This window comes from Colias eurytheme, chromosome 17 (genome assembly GCF_061535395.1).
Source record: "Colias eurytheme isolate Ceu_HAF_F1 chromosome 17, ilColEury1 Martin Lab GWU primary, whole genome shotgun sequence".
NCBI classification, from domain to species: domain Eukaryota; kingdom Metazoa; phylum Arthropoda; class Insecta; order Lepidoptera; family Pieridae; genus Colias; species Colias eurytheme.
In genome coordinates this window covers 8,560,929-8,588,611 of record NC_142996.1, presented here as the reverse complement: position 1 = coordinate 8,588,611, position 27,683 = coordinate 8,560,929, and the positions used below count along the sequence as shown (strand labels likewise).

Genomic DNA, 27,683 nt, shown 5'->3' with positions numbered 1-27,683 from the left:
ATATATGTTTGAAAAGTTCTTTCTAAAAATGGTGAAGATATAACTTGACAAATAATTATTACATGTTCTACCTAGATAATAGATTTGATATTTGACCCTTTAAAACCTTAAATTTCATCTTATATTGTTAGTGACATATTAATATTATAAAGTATAGATTAAAATGTTTAAACATAAATGCACTCCGTTATTTCACTTTACTTCCGAACCAATGAGCATCAGATCTTTATTGTGCACTCCTCTTACCCGCTCGCAGCTTCGCACTATACTTATGAATACATAATATTAAGTACATAGTAAAATTATTTTGTGGTGTCGATATGTTTTAATGTTGGTTCGGTTTTTTATTTTGTGTGTTTAACATTCAGTTTTATTAATATATAAAATAACATAACAATAGAATAAACAGATTAGTATTATAATATATCTATTTGTATATAGATAAGTATTATATACAGCACAGTTTCTTGTTTATTTTTTGTAAATTATTCGTTTTAACGTCTGAACGACAATGAGTCGAGTCTTGGGCTTATAAATTTAGGTTTAAAAACAAAAACCAAGGTAGTAAAGATCATCGACCTTATAATCAAAGATTAATTATTAACAAACAGAAATGAAACATTGTTTTTTTAACTCAATATTTAGTGAGCACCAACACAATGTAACTTTTAATTATTCCTTTTGTTAAACTGGCGAAAAGCTTGACACAGTTTATAATAACGAAATACAAAAACGCGACATAAAAACTAAAATATTTGGCACAAATAAAATCTACAAAAAGTATTATATGCTTTAATCACTGCACTTGAATGAGCGCTATATCCAACTACCCTCATGGGAATTAAAAAACAAAGCAAAAAAAAAGCAAAATGGCGTCGATCCTCGCAATTCTTGAAAAAGAGATTTATGTAAGGAATTTCTCGTAGTTTTTAACCGGTCAGAACTAGCCGGGCGTGTCGCGTATCCGGGTCAAGAGTAGGGTGAGCCTCATTTACTTTTATTGGCGGGATTTTGTTAAAACCTTATTATTAGAGACGACTTCCAGATCGTTCCATGTGCGATTCATTTGCGTAGCGCCGGCTGGGACTTTGGGAAAAGGGAAATTGGGACACGAATTGGACGGTTTAACTTGATTGAGATTTGTAAATTATAGTATGATTTGAATATGTGATCGTATATTCGTCCGAAATTTGTCGTTTGATTTAATTGAATAGATTTGTCGAAAACATTTAACAACATTCTTTTTAATAAAATTATTAACGCATAAAGAAGCGAAATTTCATGTAAAAGGTGTTATACTAATAAATTGATGAATATTTTCTTGCAAGTATACATTTAGAGTTATTATCGAACTAAATAAAAAATAATTTGGAAAATCCAAAAGTGCACGCCTCATAATTTTTTTTTAATAAATATTTATTAATTATTATTTTTGTTTATTTAATAACAATTAAACCACATCGAATCAGACCCTGAAAAATGAAAGGGTTCTATTCCTGAGCATACTCAAGCGTAAGAGAAAAAAAAAGACTCGATTAGTAAAGTATTTCGGTCGCTATCGTGTTAACAAGAAAAAGGATCCGCACATACAGACACACGGACGTCCAAGACAGAACTTTTTTAAACTGTTTTTTAACTAGTTTAAATAACAAAAATGACATCAAAAATATCATGAACGTTAAAAATAGTGTTTTTTCTTAATATGTGTGTGTATGTATTATCTTACAAGTGCAATGTATGATACATAAAAACATTTTAAGTTTGAAAAATCAGATGTTTTGCGCGAAGTGACAGTAGTACCCACCTCAACGCTTCGCTTATGAGGCGTGCAACAGCGTGTATGCCGCGCGACCTTGAAATTTTATTCTCAACGCGCCTAAAGAAGTTTCCCTTAAAATCTAACTCCCATCAAACACACACTATCAGAATCCAATTGCCCGCACTCTACACGTAACCATAGAGATTACGATAAAATATGTCCTCAAAGATGTCAGAATAACGGCCACCCTAGCGAAGGCTATACGTTGCAGGCTCTGCCAAATGGTCGGCCGCTGCCCGCTAGCACTAATAAACTATTTTAAATGGAATCTCGTTTTAAAATATTGCCCTCCTACGGCGGAAACCGAATGCGTGAAAGTTGAACTTACATATATATCACTCGAACTGTAAACGGAGTTAGTGCTATTAGACAATAATGTTTAACAGTTATTGAAGTGAAACTTCTTTATCGGAGTTGGAAAAAAATTTAGTGTAACATTTTTTCGTTACGCGTGACATTTTTCCGTTACGCGCCATCTTTTTCTTGTCCCTACCGGCTACCACGCGTGATTCGACGTATTTCTGTAAAGTTGCATATAGTAAATTATTTTTTGAAAAATAAGGTCATAAAGAAGTTTCACTTCTTACGTGTGTACACTAGAAAAAATGTGTGCGTGTGGAGCTAAATTTTCTCGAATTTTGTTTGTTTTGAGACGTGTTAAATTTTAATTTGCTACGATAATACAATATTGAACGAAAACGAAAATGACAAATTAAAGATGCAACTGCAGCTGAAAACTTTCAGCTTTTATCTATACTAATATTATTATAAAGCTGAAGAATTTGTTTGTTTGAACGCGCTAATCTCGGGAACTACTGGTCCAATTTGAAAAATTCTTTTGGTGTTAGATAGCCCATTTATCGAGGAAGGCTATAGGCTATATATAATCTCGCTAGCGGAACACTGCGGGTAAAACCGCGGAACACAGCTAGTCTTTAATGAACCGATTTAAAATGTCCTTTTATGAAGTAACTATCAATTATGGAGTACCAATCAGTTTTTTTGTTTACAACACATTTATCCTATAACAACGACTATTAATAATCACCGCATACCATTACGATCCCTCCAAAGATATTCCTCAATCAATCACCAATTCCAGGTCAAGTGTATAAGGAAAATTTTCCTCATTTGCACCACCCTATACCTACCTATAGCTACGTATTAATAAATAACACAAAAGCAAACAACATCTGGCGAATCATAAACGAAATTACAACATCACGTTACACCGTGTATTCAGTATTAAATCGCGAAACGGGAACTGCGCTTCGATGGAAAAAGCAATTAAAAGTTTTGTAAAAAATTTAAAAATTCAAGTATCTCGCGAGATGGGAACGGTTTTTATTCATGATTTCAGTTCCAAAGTCTGCTTTTATTGAGTGCATGACTGGCCGCCATTTAGAACTCGTTTTATATTACACAACTATTTTCTGTTCAAGCTAATGAATATCGAAAATTATGTTTAAATTAAGCTGAAAATATAATTTCATTTAACCGCGTGTTTTGAAGGGAAAGCTCATTAAAAAGGGAAATAGTACCTACACTTAAAAATAAAACGAATAATTTATTTAAAATGTAAATAAAGACTTGTAATTTGGATATTAAGAATTTAAAAGCAGCGTTATACCATAGATAACTTTATAGTTACTACGTGTTATACTTAGAAAACAAGAAGCAAAATAGTTAGACACTTTTCAGAAAAACAAAACCATCCACACCATCTAATATCTAATATCTAATATTTCTAATATATATTATAAAGGCGAAATTTTGTAAGGATGTATGGATGTATGGATGTATGGATGTTTGTTACTCTTTCACGTAAAAACGACTGAACCGATTACAATGAAATTTAGCACACATATAGAGGGTAACTTGGATTAACACATAGGATAGTTTTTATCCCGGAAATCCCACGGGAACGGGAACTATGCGGGTTTTCCTTTGCAAACGCGGGCGAAGCCGCGGGCGGAAATCTAGTCATACATATATCAATACACGACCAATAATACCAAAAAGTAACTACAAATTAGCCTCTAATACACCGCTCACACAGTGCACAATAAACCAATTTTTCCACTAAAGTCAGTTTTTAACCGAGCGCTCCACAATCGCATTACAGCAACGAGTTTCCTTGCTTTAAAAATTATCATAACGAGATACATTAAGCTGCGGCGGCTGCAGTGTATAAATTGAACTTAATTCTAACGCTACATTACGGGCCCCTAACTCCTTGCCTGATTAAATTTGCATTGTCTGCAGCGATGAGCATTTTCAGACGTTTTGTTTATATGTAATACGATATTATAATAATAAATTAACGCTACGTTATATATTCAGTAACGTAATGGTGAAAATGTTGGTTTGTTAATAAGCCGCTAGGAAGAGTATAGCCAAAATCGTAAAATCGTTTACGATTTTGGCTATACTCTTCCTAGCGGCTTATATACTTAGAAGCTAGGAAACGTAGCAATAGCTTTGTGAGTGCTCCATGGAGGGGATTCAAACATTTTGACAGCGAAATATTATATATACATTCTAAATGTTGTTGAATGTTGTTGCATTTTTAGAAAGCAACGGCTAACTGTTCATAAATAATAACTAAGATAAACACTATGAAACATGGTAGAATCATTCTATTGATCAATTGCGTTTCCAAATACTACTACAAGCAGCCACAACATAATGAAACAAACTGCATTTAACAATTTATTCATTACTCGTCATTAACGTTGATTGCTCTCACTCAGTAAACATACAGAAACGCAGTTAATCCGAGCACCTTTCGAATTAGCAATACTTTATATTGACTCTATAGAATATACGTACATACTTTGTATTGGCTGTACCTACGTAATGCGTCGTCCATGCGCTGGCAAATATTGCATTCGTTATGTTTTCGATACACGACACTTGTGTTTAACCAATTTATATACGTCCATCGAATGGGTAAAAGTAACATTGTCTCTAGTTATTAAGATGTATCCATACTAATATTATAAATGCGAAAGTAACTCTGTCTGTCTGTCTGTTACTCAATCACGCCTTAACTACTGAACCAATTTGCATGAAATTTGGTATGGAGATATTTTAATACCCGAGAAAGAACATAGGATAGGTTTTATCCCGGAAATCCTACGGGAACAGGTTTTTCTTTGAAAACGCGGGCGAAGCCGCGGGCGGAAAGCTAGTAATATAATAATATTTAAAAGCTGAATACTTTGTTTTGTTGAACGCGCTAATAAAAAAACTACGCGTTTGATTTGAAAAATTATTTCAATGTTAAATAGCCCATTTATCAAGGAAGGCTATAGAGTATATAGGCTACTAGCGACCCGCCCCGGCTTCGCACGGGTGCAACGCTGATACTAAATACACTACAGAAAAACTGTGAACGTTGTATATAAAAACATAGCGACCCGCTCCGGCTTCGCACGGGTATAAAATAGATAGCCGGGCGGCCGGCCGGTACCGCCGCAAACGCTACGTCCCGCAATTTTTAAATCTGTAATATCTTCAAAAATATTCACTTAAATCATACGGTGTAAAGGGCCATATAGATCTATATTAAATGAACAATGTATTCAAGGTATTTAATTGGTTAAGGATTAATACTGTATTGGTTAAAATCGCATCAAAAATTAGCCATTATTTGTCGTAAAAAGTAAATGACAAAAAAAAGTTATTGTGGGTTATCCATAAGAGATAGACATATACCATCGCGGACTTTTCTGTAGACCTTTTCAATGTGTATAATACTTAGTACATTATTTTGATAAAACTTGTAGGGTTTATTAGCCTGCGTTTGCAATGTAAGCGGAAAAAATTGTAATTTTTAACGACATCACATTAGAAATCTAAAAAATAACAGTACTTTTCCACTATTTAATGGATGTTATTATACATATAAACCTTCCTCTTGAATCACTCTATCTATTAAAAAAAACCGCATCAAAATCCGTTGCGTAGTTTCAAAGATTTAAGCGTACAAAGGGACATAGGGACATAGGGACAGGGAAAGCGACTTTGTTTTATACTATGTAGTGATATATCATCAGTCATCACGCTAAGACTAATAAGAGTAATGCGTGTAAAACCGTTAGGCACAGCTAGCGTTGTATAAATTGATGAGGTGAAATTATATCTGCTGAAAACTCAGTGATACTTCGTAATGTGGAAATACGTGTCGATTTTAAACAGCAACTTCATAAAGGGAATAATACACTTCATGAAATAAAATAGTAGCTCATGAAATCAAATATCTCCAACTGAAATGATATTGTAAATACGTTCTTGGCAGCTGTCGCCCATCCAGTTAATTGTGAATTATTGTGATAGCATTCAATATTTATATTGTGAATTTAAAATTGGACTGTTTTGTTTCATACAATTTCAGTTTGAAATAAATACAAAAATGTCAAGTGCGTTATAGTAGCCATACATGAAAAGCATGTTAAGTGTTACAAACAAATGGATTCAATATTACCAGTTTCATGTAATAAACAGAGATTGCCTTTGTCGGACGATATATATTCCTCTCAATTTCGGTTTTCATGTTTCAAATTTTTGTTTTAAAATTTAATACATTTTGTGGCATGTATCGTTGAATATTGCGTTAAATATTCACGAATGTGAATAGTTTTATAATATATTGACAATGTAAATGCAAACGTAATAAAATATTTTATAGTTGAAATTATATTCTTAAAAAAAGCACCATATTGTGTAGAGATGACCGTCGTGAGTAGACTTCAGAAATGACCGTCTTTAAGAAATGGGTATATACCATAGAATGAATATATGAAGCAGCCCAAAATAATATTTAAATATAGATCCTACCCCTTGACCACCGAGCGGCCCGATCGGGCCACGACACAATAGATTTTCTATTGTGTCTGTGATTCCGAGGCTGAGGGATTAAAATAAAATTTAAAGATAATAATTTATATAAATAAACTAGACATTATAAACACATTATAAATGACTCATAATAATATATGAATTTCTGTCTTTGTATATTTATCATTCCCACGTGCCTTTATCTATCACGTATACGTTTTATGCAAGGTTTTCATTTGAATATTATTTAGGTTCATTAATTCTTTGTTTTTTTATGACAGACATAATTATTTTCTATCTATCTGATAACTTAATGCATTCAAAAAATAAACGTACTTTACTACCTGATATAAACTAATGCAAACCTTACACCTACAGTTTTCTATATTATATGGTTGTATGTATCATCGAGCTATAACAACGCAGACGACATCTAAAGATTACTCTATATTTATTTAAACTATACTCTCCAAACACCTTGAGAGATACCTACATCTGCTGTTGCACCCAGGAGCAGCTATGATAACGTCTAGCGAGGGATACGTGGGCGATAACAGCTGATGCGCGGCCGCCAGCCGCTCGCACGCGTTCAGCCCGCAATACACTGTCTGCCACCCGACCTCGCGCACACACTCCGACCAACACACCCACGGCAATCTCATCATTAACCAATTAACTTATTACAAACATAACGCACACTACACAGTACACACTCCGTCCACTGCTCACATTCCTACTGCTCGATAAGACACCTTTATCTCGACACTATCGATTCGATGCGCGTGATTTTAGAAACATCGATCGCGAATCGATTTCTCGTTTGTGAACGATCTCATCTGTGCGAACTGGTAAGCTGTTGTTTTTCCACTGTGTGTAAGGGCCCGTGCACAATATCTGATAAGGCGTTGGATAGATAAGGCTATCGTGGTTTTACGCAATGCTTTATTTATGGGCATATCGAAATATCATTTCGACATTGTGCGCTGATGCAGACGAGGTGAAATTCAATTGAGATAAAATTTACAAAATTATAACATTCCCTATTAAAACAATACATATAAATACTAAATTATGACTGACAAGCTATCAAGTATATTTTGTACATAATTAATTACTAATACAATTTCTTTGTAATATCCAATATAACATCGATGTAAATATATTATCTATCAATAATTACCAATCGAATCCTTGGCTTGTCTAGTAACAAATAGATATGTTATCAGGCTGTAGGATTATCTGTCAACATATAATTGAGTGTAGTTGACATTTCGATATGCTATTGTTAATAAATAAACGTGAACGTAGATTGGGAACTGCAAAATAAAAAAACCTTTATCTAAAAATAGGACAATTTGATAGTTTACAATACTCACTAACATTTAACTTTATTTTTCGATTAATAAAACCAAATTTTATAAATAAATAAGTACAAATTAAACACAGATCAAATTTCAGCGCGAATAGAATCCGCTATCGATACTAATTGACATAATTAAGCCTATGACGTTTTACTAAAAATAATTCGATCACACGACCAACGACGCGACGACTACGACCACGACCAAAATTCTCATCGTAATGTAGGTATTACCCTTTATTTAAGCGTCCACTCACTGATTAGCGCTTATTAGTGTCAGTAATTAGTGCATTTGTTGATTGCTTAATTAGCAACTAAATAGGAAAATTCCCCTCGCATGTAATTGTGTTTTGCATGGACGTTATTATTGTAAAATTTTCAGTGAACGATAATTTGTTATGTACATTTATAATTATTTAAACATGTGAAAATATTATATTAAATATTCTAGAGATGAATTTAAAAATGAAAATAAAAAGATTTCGGCCAAAATACAATAACAATATAAATTTATCAGTATAAGAATAATTTGCTGTGGCCATCTATACCCATAAATAAGTTCTACCAATAGCTCCCAGACTAAGAGAACAAATAGAAATAATATCGATTCAAATTCTTAATAATAATTTTGTGCCTCTTTATACGGTTATCTTATAAAATAATCTATTTATTAATGTATGTATATTTATATTGTACTAGCGGCCCGCCCCGGCTTCGCCCGTGGTACATATGAAAAATAGATGTTGGCCGATTCTCAGACTTACCCGATGTGCACAGAAAATTTCATGAGAATCGGTCCACCCGTTTCGGAGGAGTATGCAGACTAACATTGTGACACGAGAATTTTATATATAAGATTTATTTGACTGGCCGGTTAGCTTAGTTGGTAGTGATCCTGCCTTCCAAGTCAGAGGTGGGTTCGATTCCCACCCAGGTCAAATATTTGTGTGATGAACATAGATGTTTGCTCTGTGTCTGGGTGTTAATTTTATCTACACAAGTATTTATGTAAAATTATATATGTATGTTTATCAGCCATCTGGTTTCCATAACACAAGCGAAAGCTTAGTATGGGATCAGATCGTGCCGTGTGTGAAAATTGTCCTGAAATATTTATTTATTTATATTTAGGCTTTATTCTCCAAAGGTCACAGGGGAGCCACTGAAACCGTCGCCGCATCTACTGGATGAAATGTGGTGTACGTTGAGTGACTTACCCCTTTCCTCTGTAGCACAATATATTTCAATTTATTATTAACTAGCGGTCCGCCCCGGCTTCGCCCGTGGTACATATTTACGTTTTCTCTACATAAGAACTATCCTCGTACTTCAAGGAATATAATAAAAAAAGAATTATCGAAATCGGTTTAGCCGTTCTCGAGTTATGCGCTTACCAACACATTTTGCGATTCATTTTTATATATAAAAAGATGTAATGTTTTGTTTCTTTATGTTTATGAATTGGAATTTGTTTTATACAGGGTGTCCCAAAAAGTAGTGATATACTGAAGCTGGGAGGTAGAGGACTTAGAGGGCTATCCGAATCACCCCCATGTGTGTTATGCGATTTTTCGTATTTTCGGAGTTATTACATTTTTTTCAATTTTTCATCTATCGCCGAGTACGATGAGATTTTTATTTATGGTGACGTGAATTATTGCGCTAGATGCTTGATTTTTTTTGTGTGCTAAGCTGAAAGATAGGCCAATTCAGTATGGTAACATTTACTATCGTTAGATCTTCGAATGGAATAAAAAAAAGAATTAAATGCCAAGAAAGATAAAATTACCCAGTATGTTCATAACTTCAAGGGCCCATAAAAAAATAAAATCACATAAAAAAGGTTTTCCATTTGGCTTTTAAAAACTTGCTCTATCGATCAGGTAGCTACCCTAAAAATTTCATTTTATTATTCTGAAGGCTTCAATCGAAAAATTGAAATCTAAATGTGGTAAGTGCAAAATTTTTAGTAACATGATGATCATTAAAACCAATAAATAGGTGTTTAAAAATGATTTTTTTTTTAAATAGCCCCGCTGTTGCTCAATGCAAGTGCGACATCACCGTAAAAAGTTGTCTTTTTAATGTCTGAATGCTCTTTTATCATTTTTAATGGTTTCTTCTGCTACTATGAATTTCCGGGTTATTTCGTCCAAATTGTGGCAGTCTCTCGTCTTTGTAGTATCCCCACGGAAAAAATTCAATAGGGTTTATGTCCGGAGACCGTGGAGGCCAGGCTAAAGGGCAAAAATACCCTGAAAGATGGATTGGTCGTTGCAGCCTGCGCATGCGCCGGTGACGCCTGCTTTAAAGCCTAGCCTCCACGGTCCCTCGACCTAAACCCCATTGATTTGTTTCAATGGGGATACTAAAAAGACTTCGGCTACTTGAGAGAATGCCCCAATTTGGACGAAATGACCCGGAAATTCATAGTAGCAGAAGAAACCATTAAAAATGATAAAAAAGCATTCAGACATTTAAAAGACAACTTTTTACGGTGAAGTCGCACTTGCACTGAGCAACAGCGGGGCTATTTAAAAAAATTCTGGTAATTAAACACCTATTTATTGGTTTTAATGATCATCATGTTAATAAAAATTTTGCACTTACCACATTTAGATTTCAATTTTTCGATTGAAGCCTTCAGAATAATAAAATGAAATTTTTAGGGTAGCTACCTGATCGATAGAGCAAGTTTTTAAAAGCCAAATGGAAAACCTTTTTTATGTGATTTTATTTTTTTATGGGCCCTTGAAGTTATGAACATACTGGGTAATTTTATCTTTCTTGGCATTTAATTCTTTTTTTTATTCCATTCGAAGATCTAACGATAGTAAATGTTACCATACTGAATTGGCCTATCTTTCAGCTTAGCACACAAAAAAAATCAAGCATCTAGCGCAATAATTCACGTTACCATAAATAAAAATCTCATCGTACTCGGCGATAGATGAAAAATTGAAAAAAATGTAATAACTCCGAAAATACGAAAAATCGCATAACACACATGGGGGTGATTCGGATAGCCCTCTTGGTCTTCTACCTCCCAGCTTTCGTTCATCACTACTTTTTGGGACACCCTGTATGTGCATTTGGAAGTAAACGTATTTATTTATCTCTTTCGTAATTAGTGTCGGGATTTAGAATAATGCAGTCTCTAATTACATTATTTATTACTTAAATTTATAGCTTTTATTTACATTATTTAATAATATAATTTATTAATTACTTTTATAGTGTTTAAATGCTTTATAAATTAGAATTATAAATCTATTACTAGCGGTCCGCCCCGGCTTCGCCCGTGGTACATGTTTACGTTTTCTCTACATAAGAACCATCCTCGAACTTCAAGGAATATAATAAAAAATGAATTATCGAAATCGCTTCAGCCGGTTTCGAGTTATGCGCTTACCAACACATTTTGCGATTCATTTTTATATATAAGAAGATACGTTACTTAGTACTTACCTATGAATGCTAATTGGCAATGAAATTGAAAACAACGTAAGCAATGTTAATTATTAATAACGATAATTAAGCTTATTAGCGAGAACATCTTACCGATAGGTTAGAGCTAATTAACCATCTTCATTTAAACATATATAATTTTAGATACGTCGCATTGTAGGAATTCAATAAAATTATTTAAATATGTATTTAATGATAGGGGTACTTTATTTTAAAGAATTTTACTATGCTCTAATAAGATCGATTCCTCTTACCAAAATTTAGTGTACTATTATCTATACTAATATTATAAAGCTGAAGAGTTTGTTTGTTTGTTTGTTCGCGCTAATCTCGGGAACTACTGGTCCGATTTAAAAAATTCTTTCGGTGTTAGATAGCTCATTTATCGAGGAAGGCTATAGGCTATATATCATCACGCTACGACCAACAGGAGAGGAGCCACGGGGGTGAAACCGCGCGGAGCGGCTAGTTGAAATATAAAATCAGTACGATGATCACACACCATATAGGTCAATTTCGTTAGTATATAACTACTAGGTTTCCGCCCGCGGCTTCGCCCGCGCAGTCAAAGAAAAACCCGCATAGTTCCCGTTCCCGTGGGATTTCCGGGATTGCGTCATTTTCCCGGGATAAAAAGTAGCCTATACTTTTTCGGGTATCAAAATATCTCCATACCAAATTTCATGAAAATTGGTTCAGTAGTTTAGGCGTGATTGAGTAACAGACAGACAGAGTTACTTTCGCATTTATAATATTACTAGCGGTCCGCCCCGGCTTCGCCCGTGGTACATATTTACGTTTTCTCTACATAAGAACCATCCTCGTACTTCAAGGAATATAATAAAAAAAGAATTATCGAAATCGGTTCAGCGGTTCTCGAGTTATACGCTTACCAACACATTTTGCGATTCATTTTTATATATAAGAAGATAATTTATAATATTATAAGTAGGTATATAAGTATGGATTAACTATCAAAAGCAAACGAGTTTCTTCAACTAGATATAATAAAATTACTCTAGTATTTAAAAGCAATTTTAATACATTTATTAATATTATTATTAATTGTTATCGTAACAAAGAAGTTAACGAATATTGTGTTATGATTCACATTATTATTACATTGTAGCTCTTTTGTTTATATGAATAACTAGCGGTCCGCCCCGGCTTCGCCCGTGGTACATATTTACGTTTTCTCTACATAAAAACCATCCTCGTACTTCAAGGAATATAATAAAAAAAGAATTATCGAAATCGGTTCAGCCGTTCTCGAGTTATGCGCTTACCAACACATTTTGCGATTCATTTTTATATATAAGATTTATGTATGGAAAAATATGACAAATAGATTAAGCAGAGATAAAACTTTTTTCTTAAACATGCATTTCAACTTTTATGCATATCTTGTAATCACTTTATTATTATTTAAGTGGAGTGTAAGAACAGAAAAATTCAAAGTGCATTGTTTTAAAAATAAAATATAATCAATATGTACTAAAAAACAATAAATATTAATCACTTCATTAAGTAACACACAAAGGAAGATGTTTCTGTGTCAATATTATATTTATTATGTATATCAAAAATCTCTACACTCCATCAGCGATATTATAGAGAAATTGTTGAAAAGAATCCTATTTTATTAATAAATAATGAAACATACATTCATCACCGTAATCTAAGTCGAGTGGCGAGAGTAAATCCCCGGGCACCGATGGAAACGGATGGCTCGCCGCCGCGTTCAGAATTTCCGTCCAAAAACTCCTCATTTCACACACCACGCTCTACTGACAATCCATTCATCGACATGTTCACATCACTAAATCAAACGTCAAAAGCACTGTCACGTTCATATTTCAAAAATTAAAAAGTTTACATATCGTTCCAAAATTAAATTTGCCAATTGGTCAATTTTTTTTTTGTTTTCGATTCTATTCAACGTCGCCAGTGTTTACAAATAACCGCGCGCGGCTCGGCACAGAATGGAAAACGGCACAGATAAAATATAAACTATATTGACACAGACTGAATATATTTACATCGTAATGGCGTTAGGGTTGTGGAGTTTCGTTAGGTATGTCCTCGTGAATATGTTATTTAGTGCAGCGATGTGCGGCGACTGCGCGCTGTTATCAATTGTCTCTGTACAGTATCAGTGATAAGCCGCACCTACAACAATTAGGTGAAACAACTGATAGTGTTTGCACGGGGACTGGTGTTTTGATAAATCTTATACTGAATCAATAATGTTTCAAAATCTTTATCTTTTTACGATTATCGTATACTATTATATAGAACACATTGATTTTATATTTGTTTAGATATTTCGGGCTTCTGTGTCCTGTTACATGATACATTTTTATTTATCTCGAACCTGGGATCTTTCGATTCTACATACACGTAAACCACTCAAAAGACGGGAAGATTTATATATACAAAAACATTGAAAGGTAGTCAGTTATTTCAAGTGCATAATATAACTTAACATAGTTATTTTGATACTTTTTTCAAATCACGAAGAAATAAGGTTTTCCTAGTATTTATTTATCAAATAACGTAGCAGCGATATGTCAGTGTTATTGGTACGATAAATACAGTATTATTCAATGTCGAGGAATAAGATAAGACAACGCTAGGAAGTCGTTTTCTATTTGCTTGATTCGCGTTCAATTTAATTAAAATTTTCTGACAACGTCTAATTAAACGCGAATTGTGAACATTTGTGAAGTACAGATGGAATTCGAGTTATAATAAAATTGAATGACGTAAAATTAATTGTAGTGCTGATTTATTTGTAAAAATTACTCTTCTACGTTATTCCAAATAATCTATGATTGATGCTTGTATATTTCTGTTTATTGTAAGAGTGACAAAATTATTTTTAATAATCAATTAACGTGATAATTTGTTATTATAACACTCAGCATACTTATAAGATTTTGTTCTATTCTTTAAAAATATCCCATCATTTCATTTATTAATTTTTGTTTCTCTCACTTAAATAGAACATCAGTCACTACGCATGCTTTTTAAACACACAAACATGCTTCAAAACATGTGCTTCACCATTTAAAACCATCGACAAAATAACAAACGTAACAGAGCTTTTAAGCGCATATTTCACCTGCAAAAACTGACAAAGAGACACTAGATACATATACCAAAAAGGTCAAACTCTTTGCACACTGAGATATCGCTACAGACTCACCCTTGCTCCTTTGTGAGATCCTCCCTTTGACCGGCTTCCTCTGATCGCAGAGTAGCGAAAACAGTTCGATAAAGCAGTCCTCGTTTTTGTTTTGCACCATTTTCCGATAGATTAGTATTTAGGTTGTGAAGATACTGCTGTATAGTATGACTAAATTGATGATTAGCTCATAGCTTGATAGTTTTCATACAAAATTTGCAAGTTTATTGTTAAATGGAAGACATTTAATTTATATTTGTCATGGAAAACTAACGATGAAAATGGTAACGAGACACGTATAATATGAATTGTAAAAATATCATATCCAAAAAGATTCGCGGACAAAATAATATAATGTCAACAATAGCATTCACGGCACATTAAATTTGTGGTCAATTGCATAAAACAAGCACGAAAAAATTAGTGAATTTAATTAACGATATTAAAATATAATCAGTGAACTTTGTCGGTATTAAAATGATTATTTAAATACGTAAACATCCTACTGTATAACAACTCTAAAAAACAATTCGATTTCTAAACCTTTAAACGTTTCCGAACGTATGATAATATCCGCTTGCGCCACAAACAATCACAGATTCATTATTCAAACAAAAAATCGACTTTCAAATTAGAATTTCGAACATCACACACGAAGACAAAAGAGTGACTGAACGTCGCAAAATGTTGCAAAAATATCGATCGTACGTAATAATACGTATCGGTGTCCTAGTTTCCCATCGATATGGATATCGGAACCAAGGCCGCGAACCGCCGCTCAATCTCCGGGGAAGACATTTGGCTAGACTATGAATTTATTATAATACTAGCGGTCCGCCCCGGCTTCGCCCGTGGTACATATTTACGTTTTCTCTACATAAAAACCATCCTCGTACTTCAAGGAATATAATAAAAAAAGAATTATCGAAATCGGTTCAGCCGTTCTCAAGTTATGCGCTTACCAACACATTTTGGGATTCATTTTTATATATAAGACTAGCGGTCCGCCCCGGCTTCGCCCGTGGTACATATCTACGTTTTCTCTACATAAAAACCATCCTCGTACTTCAAGGAATATAATAAAAAAAGAATTATCGAAATCGGTTCAGCCGTTCTCGAGTTATGCGCTTACCAACACATTTTGCGATTCATTTTTATATATAAAAGATATGACTTGACATTTGTTTTTTTTTAGGCTACTATCGTGACTTTTTTCAGCCAGCACCACGACCGTTGAATTTAAAATTCGAATGACTATGACGAGATAGAGACGTATACTACATTTTTAATACAATTTTCTTAAGATTAGTTATATATCTGGGTTGGATTATAATATGCTTGAAGCGGGACAATATTCCATAGATTGACGTTTCCTTAGTAGTGGCGTATTTCCAAAAAGTTTTCGCATTACGAATGACTAAAATTCCTTTTATTCCCTATCTCACATTGTCATCTTCATAACTTTTCCGTTTTGGGCTGGAAACATATTTAAATAGATTTTGGGCTGAAAGTAAGTAAGCATGCTGCTAGGTAATGGCTTCAAATATTACATAGGTACTTTTTAGCAGTAGAGAGAAGATGTCGTCATGATAGAGACAATTAATCAGAAATTATGTTACGCTACTCTTTTATGAAGAATCCCTCATACTTTTAAATACTTACAGTTACCGATACAACTTCCCCCATATATATATCAGCAATGCTTACCTGAAACCAAGAAAACCACATTAATCTCCACAATATTTACTGCCAATCCACCCCACTTATCACATTAACATTCAAGCCAGGAACTGAGTATATCAGCTTGAAATATTCAAATAACAGAAATACATTGAAGGTAGGGTAGATGCAAATTATACCGAAATGGCCGTTAGAACGCGGGCGGGACGGGAGCTTCATACAAAATTCACCAAACGTTACATTTCATAAGAGCTGCCGTGGAGGGCGACGAGAAAAATGAGAAATTGTTTTACTGTAAGGCAGTATAGTGAACTGGGTTTTGAGATTGTTGTGTTTTGTTGTTACTTGCGTTACGTAAATATTCCTTGCAGGGCTTTGAAACTTTATTGGTGTCCCTAAAAGTATTTGCATTGAAAAATGAACATTACTTTTAGATTTAGTGGTTAAGTAACCTAAAAATATTCACATAGAATAAAAATAACGGCCTTATTTGTTGAAATTAGTTAAAAGCAGGATAGTAGCTACAGGTAAATTAGCTTGGAGAAATTTTTGCATATGTAGTGGTGTGTATATTACTCAGATCTTAGAGCGCGTTTCCACTATATCGTTCTGGCCTATACAAAAATGTTTCGATATCCTAACATTACTATTTAATTTTATACTTATTCCTAGCAACACTTTGTTTTCAATAAAAACAAGTTTTTATTTGAAAGAAAATGGTTTTGACTTTATAAAAAAAAATATATCATTCAATTTTACGTCCTTGAGCAAACGACAAGGCGACTACCGTGAAACAATAAAATATCGTGTCCATAATAATTTGTTTCATAATTAATATTTGACCATAATAATTACGAAACAAAACAAATAAATAAATCGTCACTTGATAGTGGAAAGTGGAAACACGCACAAAACCAGAATAAACCAGTTTACGCTGTCCGCAGGTGCCACGTGCAGTCGTTTGGTAATTGGTACCGTTAGAACTTAGAACATAAAGCACACATTTCATTCAAAAATTATAATTATTATGTACGTAGTTTAATTAATAAATTTTGTATTTGTTGATTGTTGTTATTATTTGTTATTATTGTTATAATATTTGTTGAAGTGAATTACATGGCCCGCAGCCGGAGGCCCCAAATGAAAACTCAGATGTAGTTACTTAAAAACTACATTTAATAGCTAAAATGAGACTTTTACACCCATGTCTGCACGATGCAGACCGGAGTTAAAGAATGAATTTATACAGTTTAATAATTATAAAGACGTAAGCTTGGATGCTAACTAAGGGAAATCGCATCCACATTCTATTCCCGTGCGAACGGCGTATTCAGCAGTTTTGTATGAAGGCAGGGCCATAACTAGTGTTTAATTTGTGTGTAAGTGTTGTAACTTTATATTGTTAATTCAAAATGGCTCCAGTGTTAAAACATGGTCGAGGCAAGCCTTTGACTTCTCAAACTAAAGAATTAAACTTTAAATGTCGTTTCTTTTTCAGGTTAGTAAATTTTTCATTTTAGTAACATTGTTAATGTAAAAGTTATATGTATGTTAAATGTGCAAATATTAAAATAAAGTCTCATCTTTTTCAGAGGAGAAACACATATAGTTTAATTTAAAATCCCTTATATATATATATACATATATATATATATATATAAAATAAAAACTAAAAATAAAATGTTGTTTTATTTTATTTGCTGACCATACACTACTACAAACGCAAAAATTTCTCCAAGCTAATTTACCTGTAAATCATTTATTATTTTGAATATTAGGTTAGACCTTTTTTTAACACATTTATAATACAGATAAAAAAATATGAAGGTATGTTTGAACGATAGAAACTGAATTGAACGGTGGATATTTCTAAAGGCCCAAATATGAACTCGAGTGACATAGTCAAGATTACCATCACTTTCTTGACACTATCCATACAGTCAAATCAATTTAAAACGTCTCCACTCATTTAAACAACCGCAGCTATCACCGTGTTCTCAACAACTATTAAAGTACTTACACAATATTCTAATTGAATATATCAAGTGCGACTCAAGGAGAAAGTTAGCAAACAGCACGATCGCACAAGTTCCACTGTTTGGCTATTTCGTACCGCCCTGCGCCATTTGGATAATGGTAAGAACTATTTAATAAACTAGTTAAAGCATATAAGTTTACTCGCGTGGTTCCTTGATTACCGGATGAAGTTTAGCTGTTAAATAATTAAGTCCATATGGATAATCTTAAGGCAGGAACATTTTGAAGTGAAACTTCTTTAGGCGCGTTGAGACTAAAATTTCAAGGTCACGTAATGGCAATACCGTCACGTCATGGAGTAAGACGACGATTTTGGTATCTTTTAATCTTGCCAAAAGAAGTTTCACTTCTGACACGTGTGCTTGGCGAACACATTAACTTTTTGTAGTCTAATTACTTGAGGCTTCACCCGTGTGGCATCTGGCTAAAAGCTTATGTAAGTAGCGAAAAATCAGGACTCTGTGCCAAAATTTAATTTAGATCCATAACTTAGCGTTTAAGAACACATTTTCCCATTTACAACAGTACTTAGTTTGGATAATTGTTAGTGGTAAAATGTGTCTTGATGTGCGTATTGCGTAAGAAGCTTATGAATGCTAAGCGAAACTATACTTAGTCTTTAAGTGTTCCATTAGCATTACACGTTTAAAATAATATTCTTTGCACTTAACGAAATTATTTGTAATATTTTAAGTATGTATATCTTGTGATTTATATTTTACTTGGCATAGTTTCATGAAGTGTATAACCCATCGGTATAAACAAAAGTATAATATTCATAATGTAAATGTATATACGATACCGTTTAAACAAATCTACGAGCACAAATACACAGCTTCTATTATACAAATGAAAGCAGAGCGAAAGTTAAAACAGCTCTATTAGTCCTGAAATATATTACTCAAAAACTTCACAAAATTCGCATCTTTCCATCACAAGCTAGCCTAACGTAAAATTCAATAAAGCTAAGTAATTAAAATCGATATAACGGATCTCTCCGGCGATAAATTCCCGCTCTCCCATGAGATCATCATTTTATTAGCTGTACCCAATTCATTTATGAGCGTCGCGCCGCCCGTCCACATTAAATATGTAGGTCACTCAGAATAGACACAAACACTAAATATTAAGCTAGGTACAGAACATTTTGGAGCCTCATTCTATTTGGTTAACGGCAGGGTATTGTAGAACTCGCTTTAATGGAGTAAGAAATTTATGACGACTGTATTGAAGTCGGTGCCCTAGATTTCATTACTTTAATACAACGCTCATCGATGTTGTACTAAAATATTCTGTTCAACTTGACTCATTTCTATCCTAATTTATTATCTATTTTTTGTTGTGTATAAGCTATAATTGTATTAATAACTCAGGCCCCGGAATCACAGACACAATAGAAAATCTATTGTGTCGTGGCCCGATCGGGCCGTTTGGGGCTCAATAGGTTATAAATCTGAAGAGTTTGTTTGAGTCAGTGAAAAAAAATCCGTGTAAAATAGCAAATTTATCGAGGAAGACTATAAGGCATATATATAATCACACTTAGACGCTTAGAGCGAAGGCTAGTTCATAATAATATCACCATACTGACGTCATGCAAACTTCCCAGCGCACTTACAAACTATCGCACAAGACGCGAACTTATTAATCCCTTTCCCAAATCCCTCAAATGCATCTAGTGCAATGCACGCACACATGCACACATACGGAAACTATAGCACACATCCAAACGGCACGGACACTCTATAGCACAGATGCACACACGGACATTAGAGCACACATGTTCACATAGTGATAGTACGAGCTTCCAGAAACTTCGACCCAAACGTAGCAAAGTTCCAAAACTAAACTTGCTCCGAACTGGCGTCCAAGAGGACAACTTATTAATCTCATTTAGCATTCCCGGTTCAGTTACGCTTTGTGCGACACATGGCTACTGGGATTGTCTTGAAATTGGTTTGTGAACAGCGAGCAGTTTACGATTCTTGGAACAGTAGTATTGTTACAAAAACAGAACTTATACAAATTATTATGAAAAGAAGTCTTATAAAATACCTCTACAGTAATTATTTAACCTTTTCTAATGAAATTGAAAGAAAAGCTAATTTTTTCTCTATAATTATGTTCTGAAGAAGTTTTTAAATTATAAATTAATTTGTTAAGAAGTGAAGTACCCTTTCCTTAGACGATGTTGAATATATTTTATATTATCTACTGTGAAAAGAAAACTCTACTCACTCGTCTATCTTTCTTTTCATACAAAGTATAAAATATATGAAACTTATTTTATACCCTCATAAATGAATACTGAATTCGTATATCATTTCTTAATTCACACAATTCCGTATTATAATTTTCATATCACCGATTAAAACGATTTCATCGATAAATTCCTCGCACATTTCGAATGCAGTTCCCTAGCGATCTCTTGCTAAACTGGAAAAATCTCAATTAGTCGATCAAAGGGCGTCGTCAAAGGCATTTTAAAAATTCGCTGAAACTTCATCAAGTGTCCTTCCAATTCAGTGCAGCGTTTAGGGAAGCCTTTTCAGTGGAGAATGACGAAGCAACATAGGAACAATTTGGAGGGACCGTATCAAGGCACACGCGTTTAATTGAGTGGCATATCTATAGACGGGCGTTTGAAAGAGCCCTTTTGTTTGACTTGATGAAGTTTTAAGTCTGATCGGAGTCGCTTTTCGTGTTCATTACGCTGATGGGTGGACTAGAGAAGCAATTATAAATGATATTGTTACAATTGTCCAGAAACAATGACAATAAAATCATGAAAAGTTATATTATTACGTTGAATAAATAAATATTTTGCGGCAGTTCGTCTAGACCTATAAATAAGAAATGCATATTTTTAAAATAGGAAACCACATGATATACGGACACAATGGGATAACACCAGGCATCGTAGTATATTTTTTCATAAGTGTGGATCAAAATGTAGATCAAAGTAAAGAATGCAGTCTACAATTTGTACCCGTAAGCATATTCGTGAAACATATCAAAACGTTCGAATTAGCTAGCTCATCAAAACTCCCAATAAATCAACGAGTGTTCACTAAGCGTTATCAATGGGTAACAAATTGTGTAAACGCGTTCAGCAGTCATCTATCACGGCATGTTTGCTATCAGTCACCAAGAGACATCCGACGACGTTCGTAAAGGATGGTTGAACCGATCGTGGTGTGGCTGAGCTTTGCGAAAGATTAAAGGCAAAGTGGAATTTAGTAGTTCAAGTCTCTTTAGTCGATGAATTTGAAATAAATAGTTTGAATAAAGTCGGATTGATAGATTGAACGTTAATCTGTCCGATTGTTACGAATGTTACGAATTGTTACGAAGTGTAATGTACAGTGTTACAAACAGTTACAAAGTGTAAGTATTTAAAATCATAATTCAAACAATATAGCACAAACACGGACGTTAACCTAATCTAATTCCAAACAAACATTTCTGGAACCAATAATTTATTTCCCTATCGGTTTGATATTCACAAATAGCGCTCAACACATGCATAATAAAACATAAGTCTGATAAGGTCTGTCCGGTAAGCGTCCGGTTGAATAAGAAGCCGGACACAAGCCATCCGGACCATCCGGATATCGGACCACGATAAAAGTGTACTTGTGTATTGGAACTTTTGAATGTAAACTTAAATTGAATACGCTGTTATGGCGACGTTTTCAAATGGTTCGTTGAATGCTTTGTTATTCGAGTATGATTGGATTCGTTTTCTTGTTCTGAATGGGAAAGGACAATGCATGTACAATATTGTTCACATTTGATTCTTCCTTCTTGTTTATTTATTTGTGGAGTATGTTTGTAGGGTGCTGGCAGTTCAGTTATTGATTTAGATTGGAATTATAGGAGACAGTTTTTTAGTATTATAAGACGGAGATTGGAATTGGATATCAATATTAATATTCAATTTGGATGAAGTAATTATGTCATCTATGTTATGCCAACTTTCTTGACGTCACGATTAAGACATAATAAAGCACCGGCCCTAGAACACACCCCTGGAGTACTCCTTGCCTAATTCCTTTCCACCTCTTTTCCTTTACATAAACTAGAGTGCAAGCAAACAGTATACAATCCTTTAAAGCGCGGCTCCATCCAGTTACGTCAAGTTGTATGCCCCGTAATCCCTGTAGTGTGGGTGGGATAACATATTTGCATCCGCCACGCTACTGTAAAGGCACGTCTGCAATGTTTGACATTTATAGCGAGAATAACACTCTGCACTTTGACAGAATGTGCCTATCTATTGCAATTGGAGGGATACATTATTTGTGATATAATTCATATTTAACTAGGCACCTGAAATAAATCGAATCAAAATTGTAAGCGTACGGAATATTTTTGAAGAATACTCTGAATAAAGGAACAAAAATCGCAGTCAAATGAGGTAATTATATGCAGTCAGGATTTAAAACTTGAGTTTCTTTCTATAGTATGTAGATCTATTAACATTGAAATGATCAAAATTTGAAAAAAAAACTTAATATAATTAATATTGAAAATTAAAACAGAAATCACCAAATTTGTTATAACAAGCGCAAATATCGCAAATTAAATAACAAACAAACTGGAACAATTCAACGATGAAACTATAAAACATTAGCAGATGAAATTAGAAAGTTCATTTCAAACCACATGTAGTGGAGCGAACAGTGTCTAAAACTTTACAATTCCGCTTTCAACTCGTTGGTAATGCAATTTGGTTTCAGCAAAATACAAATATAAGAGTGAATGGAGCGGATGCAATGAGCGCAATATATTTTAACTTCAAAGCTTCTCAGTAAAAATGATAAACTTGAAAAATAGAAGCCTCTTAGAAGAAGTGTCACACTATCGCAACCTTTATAGCATTTTAAGATTAATTACACAAGATACCTTCGATAGTAATTAGTACAACACGCAACTTAAAATCGACAATTAAAAATCAATCCATCATTAAAACTGAATTAAAAATATGAACAGATACAAAGCCCTAAAGATAAACAACGTAGCCGCAATAAATTAGTCAATCGAAGCAGAAATGCAAATTGAAATGGAAATAGGAACGGTAATTATAAATCTAATCCTCAGGACGCAGTTGCAAAACAAACAGAAAGATGGCGGCAATCAGAGCGAGCGGAATAAAGAAATATCGTATCGTTGCTATTTGCATAAATATGCATTTGAAATGGTCACCGTGATTTATACCGCTTTCCGCTTATTCTTTGAAAGCCACTTCGTTTTTGTCGGAAGAAAAGACGTTTAATAACCAACGGGTCTAATGATTATGAGAATCTTGGGTATTATACCTTCTATTTATTTATTTATTATTTTTATTTAACACTTTATTAGTTGTACAATCAGGAAAACCTTAAAATTACTTACAGCTAAAAAACAGAGTACAACTAACTTGGCGGCCTTATCACTACGTAGTGATCTCTTCCAGGCAACCACGGTAAAAGGTAACGAGCAAAAAGGTACGCGGGACGAGAACTTCTATTAGGTAATTAGCATAAATTTTCTTTACCAAGATAATTCGACTGGAAGCATAAAAATGCAGCAATTAGGAATTTTTCTAGATTTTTATTTTCATCGTTTATAGTCATCAAGCTACATCCTTACTACCCTTGGTCGTTAAAGCGGCACATGATATACTATTTTTTCTTTTTTTTTTAATTAGTATACTTTCAGTTATCGGAATTAAGATTTTTTATTTAAGATAATACTAACTAACCTTCCTAGAACTTACACGTTACGTTTCCATACCAAAATTGCACGTTTTCAAAACTGACTCAATGAAAAACGTTGACGACCACAACGTACAGCACTCGAAAAACAAAGAGACCTATAATTAAGTTATGTCAACCAAAAATTGCGGAAAATACGGAAGAAGCTAGAAGCCAAGGGATCCAGTGGAGCGTCGGACACTCGGGATCGTCATAAAGCCGAGGTGGCATTGTTCTAACAACCGGTCGTAATGTCAGAGGTTTAGTTTTATTTCTCGGAGACGTAAATTATTATTGTTTTGCCTTGGCGAGCGTTTTTAAATGGGATTTTTAATTTTCAACAGTCGAGTAAGTTGGGTGAGGAATGTTCATTATAGCTTTATGAATGAGACATCATTTTTTAGTACGTACACTAAGTGATATCTGTCTTTTACTTAGATTAGATTCGGATCGAAAATTCCTTTGGATTTTTCCTAATTAATTATATTCAAATAAATCTTACAAAACGGGTGTATTTATAACATTGTTTCTATTTTAAAAATAAATTATAAGGTCGAGTTTTAATCGTGTAAAAGCAATATATATCGATACATAAATAAATCACCGCTGTCAAAGCAGCCACTCAACGCTGGCGCCTTCCCGACGGCACGCCGTACTTGCATTTGCATAATAATGCGCTGCAACGCTACCGGCTATTTAATGAAAATCGCTACACTCACGTACCATTGTACATCGAACGATCCGCTCGAGCGCTGTTTGCGCTTCACGCTTTTTTCCGATACATTTGCCGTTCAGCGCTCGCGATTCTATTATTCTCAATTTAAATAATACTTACTGGAATGGAAATGTGTTGGGCTACTTTTGTACGCTCACTGTTGTGTAAATGTAAATGCAGTGAGCAATAACCGCTTCGTAGAAACGCTACGCGGTAATTTCGTAGAAGTTCGTAGCGCGGTCGTAGGCCGTAGAGCTTTGTGTCGAACTGTACTTATTGCTTGGGTATTAGATTTAAAACTCGCTATATTTTCATTTATATTAACAAAATTACCAAGAAAATATTATTTTATAAACTAGTAGATTAAAGTAAACCCAAATTCCATGCCATTACTTAAAATTTTACAAAAAAAAAATGAAATAAATTCTAGACTACAGGCCCATGTTGAAAAAATTATGGGTCATTTGACCCACCACCTGACCTATCTAGAATGATATAAGAGCATAAAATAATAAGATTCAGCACTATGACGTCACTCGTAAGCTGTCCACCTGAGTGCAGGTGAGAATTCGAAAGTTCAGGTAGAGATTTTCTCCCCTTGTCTCCATGATTTTTGTACGGCGTTGCGGAATAATGGCACAAAAGCAGTATAGAAATAGTATGACACAGATGCCGTACAAAAATGGTGGTCCACAAAGTCGGAATTTATTTTTATTTTTCGACAGTTGCCGGGGTAAATTTGGTCATTTGATTTTGTACGGCATCTGTGTCATACTATTTCTATACTACTTTTAATCAATTATTCCGCAACGCCGTACAAAAATCATGGAGACAAGGGGAGAAAATCTCTACCTGAACCTTCGAATTCTCATCTGCACTCAGGTGGACAGCTTACAAGTGACGTCATAGTGCTGAATCTTATTATTTTATGCTCTTATATCATTCTAGATAGGTCAGGTGGTGGGTCAAATGACCCATAATTTTTTCAACACGGGCCTGTAGTCTATTCATACAGATAAAACGCGACAGCAATAAAATGGTGTGTTCGTACCTGATCACTTCGTTTTATTTCGCACAATAAAAAACAACCTTCGCTCCCGGGTCTGGCAGACCCTTCCGCTCAATTTATGTACTCATTAGGCATCGGCCGCACCTGTACCACATATAATTACCGCAATTTCTTTGTTACACATTATTAATTATGAAACGTTACGCCAGCAGCGATAGAATTTATTAAAACATTAGCACAAAAGGTTAATGTTACAATTGTAAACAGGGATTTCAAATACAAATATTATTTCAACAATAAATTGTGTTGGCTTAACGGAGCCATTAAGCTGCGAATATATTTCTAGTTGCTGATGCTTTGCGAATGGGTATTTTAAGTATTGTTTCGATTAAACGAGAATGGAATAATTGTATGTAATCAATCTGTATTGTTACACAATTCTCTGAATCGTCCTTGTTTCTCAATGTAGCCGATCAAGGTTTTTCTTCCCCTACATCTAAAAAAAATGCATTGTGATCGGATGTCACGTAATATTCATATTCTATCAAGTCCAAAATTAGAGAGCATTTTGTAATTTAAACACTGAAATAAGTTCTTTAATGTATACTTTAAAATAAATTATAAATTCAACGAATTGAAACGCAATACATTTTACACCATTTGGAAGGCAATAAAATAACTGAAGGCAACAATAAAATGAAATTGGCCGGAGGTTGTGGCTAATTTCCTTAACTCAACATTCCTCAGTCAACGATCTGTTTTTGAACCACAAAACAAGCGGAGGTCAAACAAAGGTCGTCCATTTTGTCTGAAAATTAAACTTTGAATAAGCAAAACGAGGAATGCAACCGTGGGGGTTTTTTAAACCCAAAGCATTTTACGGGCTCTCAATTTAAGCCAAATTTTTATGAAACGACGTGGAAAATGCTCTTTTAATATTAACAGCTGGCCAACCGGCCACGTACGTACGTTAAATATATTTAAATGCCCCTCCATTATGAGTTTTCATTTGCGGAGTAAATATTCGCTGCAATTAAACTATTTATTATTCAAGCGATTCCTGTTAGTAATTAGAGGGTGTTAGCGCCACCTTGTAATGATCATTTGACTGTTTAATTGACTTTGTATCGTTTAGTTTCACAACGGTTACACCGTGGTAGCTATTATATATTTATTGACAAATCGAATGATCAATAGCGTCTTATAAGGAAAATATAAGCGAGGAAACCTTACAATTCATCGTGAAAGCAACGTGTAGCAATCTTGTTTTTTACGTTATAAATAAATAATGCCTTTTTACTTTAAAGACAAAAATAGTCATGTTTATTCGCCAATCGCGCTGTAATTCCCTTTTCTGCTCAATTTTTTGAACGTTTTGCAATTGCTTGGTAAAGTGCTCGATATTCTACAGCTTTGATATTCTTCAAGCTTGAACTACTGCAGAGAGGCCAATAATCATCACAATAAGCTATATTGACTACAGACTACCGTTCAGTACATCGATTTACCCACGTATCACCAACAATGATTAATTCAGACGTGTCCGTAATTCTCTTTGGGTCAGTTAAGTTGGCATTGTGTTTCGCTATTAACAATTCTGTAGGCACACAACTACGTACTCTGAATACTGAATAGGGTCAAAAGTTTATGCGTTATATCTGCTGTATATACAGATTTACATACATACGCTTGTTCTAGTTAGTTTGTGATTTAAGCGCGTCCCAAATGTTAGTGGAGTGGATTTGCGAATTGCTTTTATTCGGTTGAAAGGTAGTCAATTGGTATTTGTTAACTACAGCAATCACAGACTCGAAAGCAAATTAATGGA

General features: G+C 34.1%; 1 protein-coding gene across 7 annotated transcripts in view; it reads right to left on the bottom strand.

The window, feature by feature from the left end:
- The window catches only part of aPKC (protein kinase C iota type), a 193,236-nt gene that overhangs the window by 28,284 nt on the left and 137,269 nt on the right, over window positions 1-27,683 (bottom strand). Inside the window, exon 1 of one of the 7 annotated variants that reach the window (XM_090111668.1) lies at window positions 7,155-7,338. The exons of the other annotated variants lie outside the window; for them this stretch is intronic. Coding sequence (XP_089967794.1) covers window positions 7,155-7,326 — 172 coding nt within the window. The 5' untranslated portion in view covers window positions 7,327-7,338. Of the gene's footprint in view, window positions 1-7,154; window positions 7,339-27,683 lie in introns of those variants that run through there. 7 annotated transcript variants of the gene reach the window in all.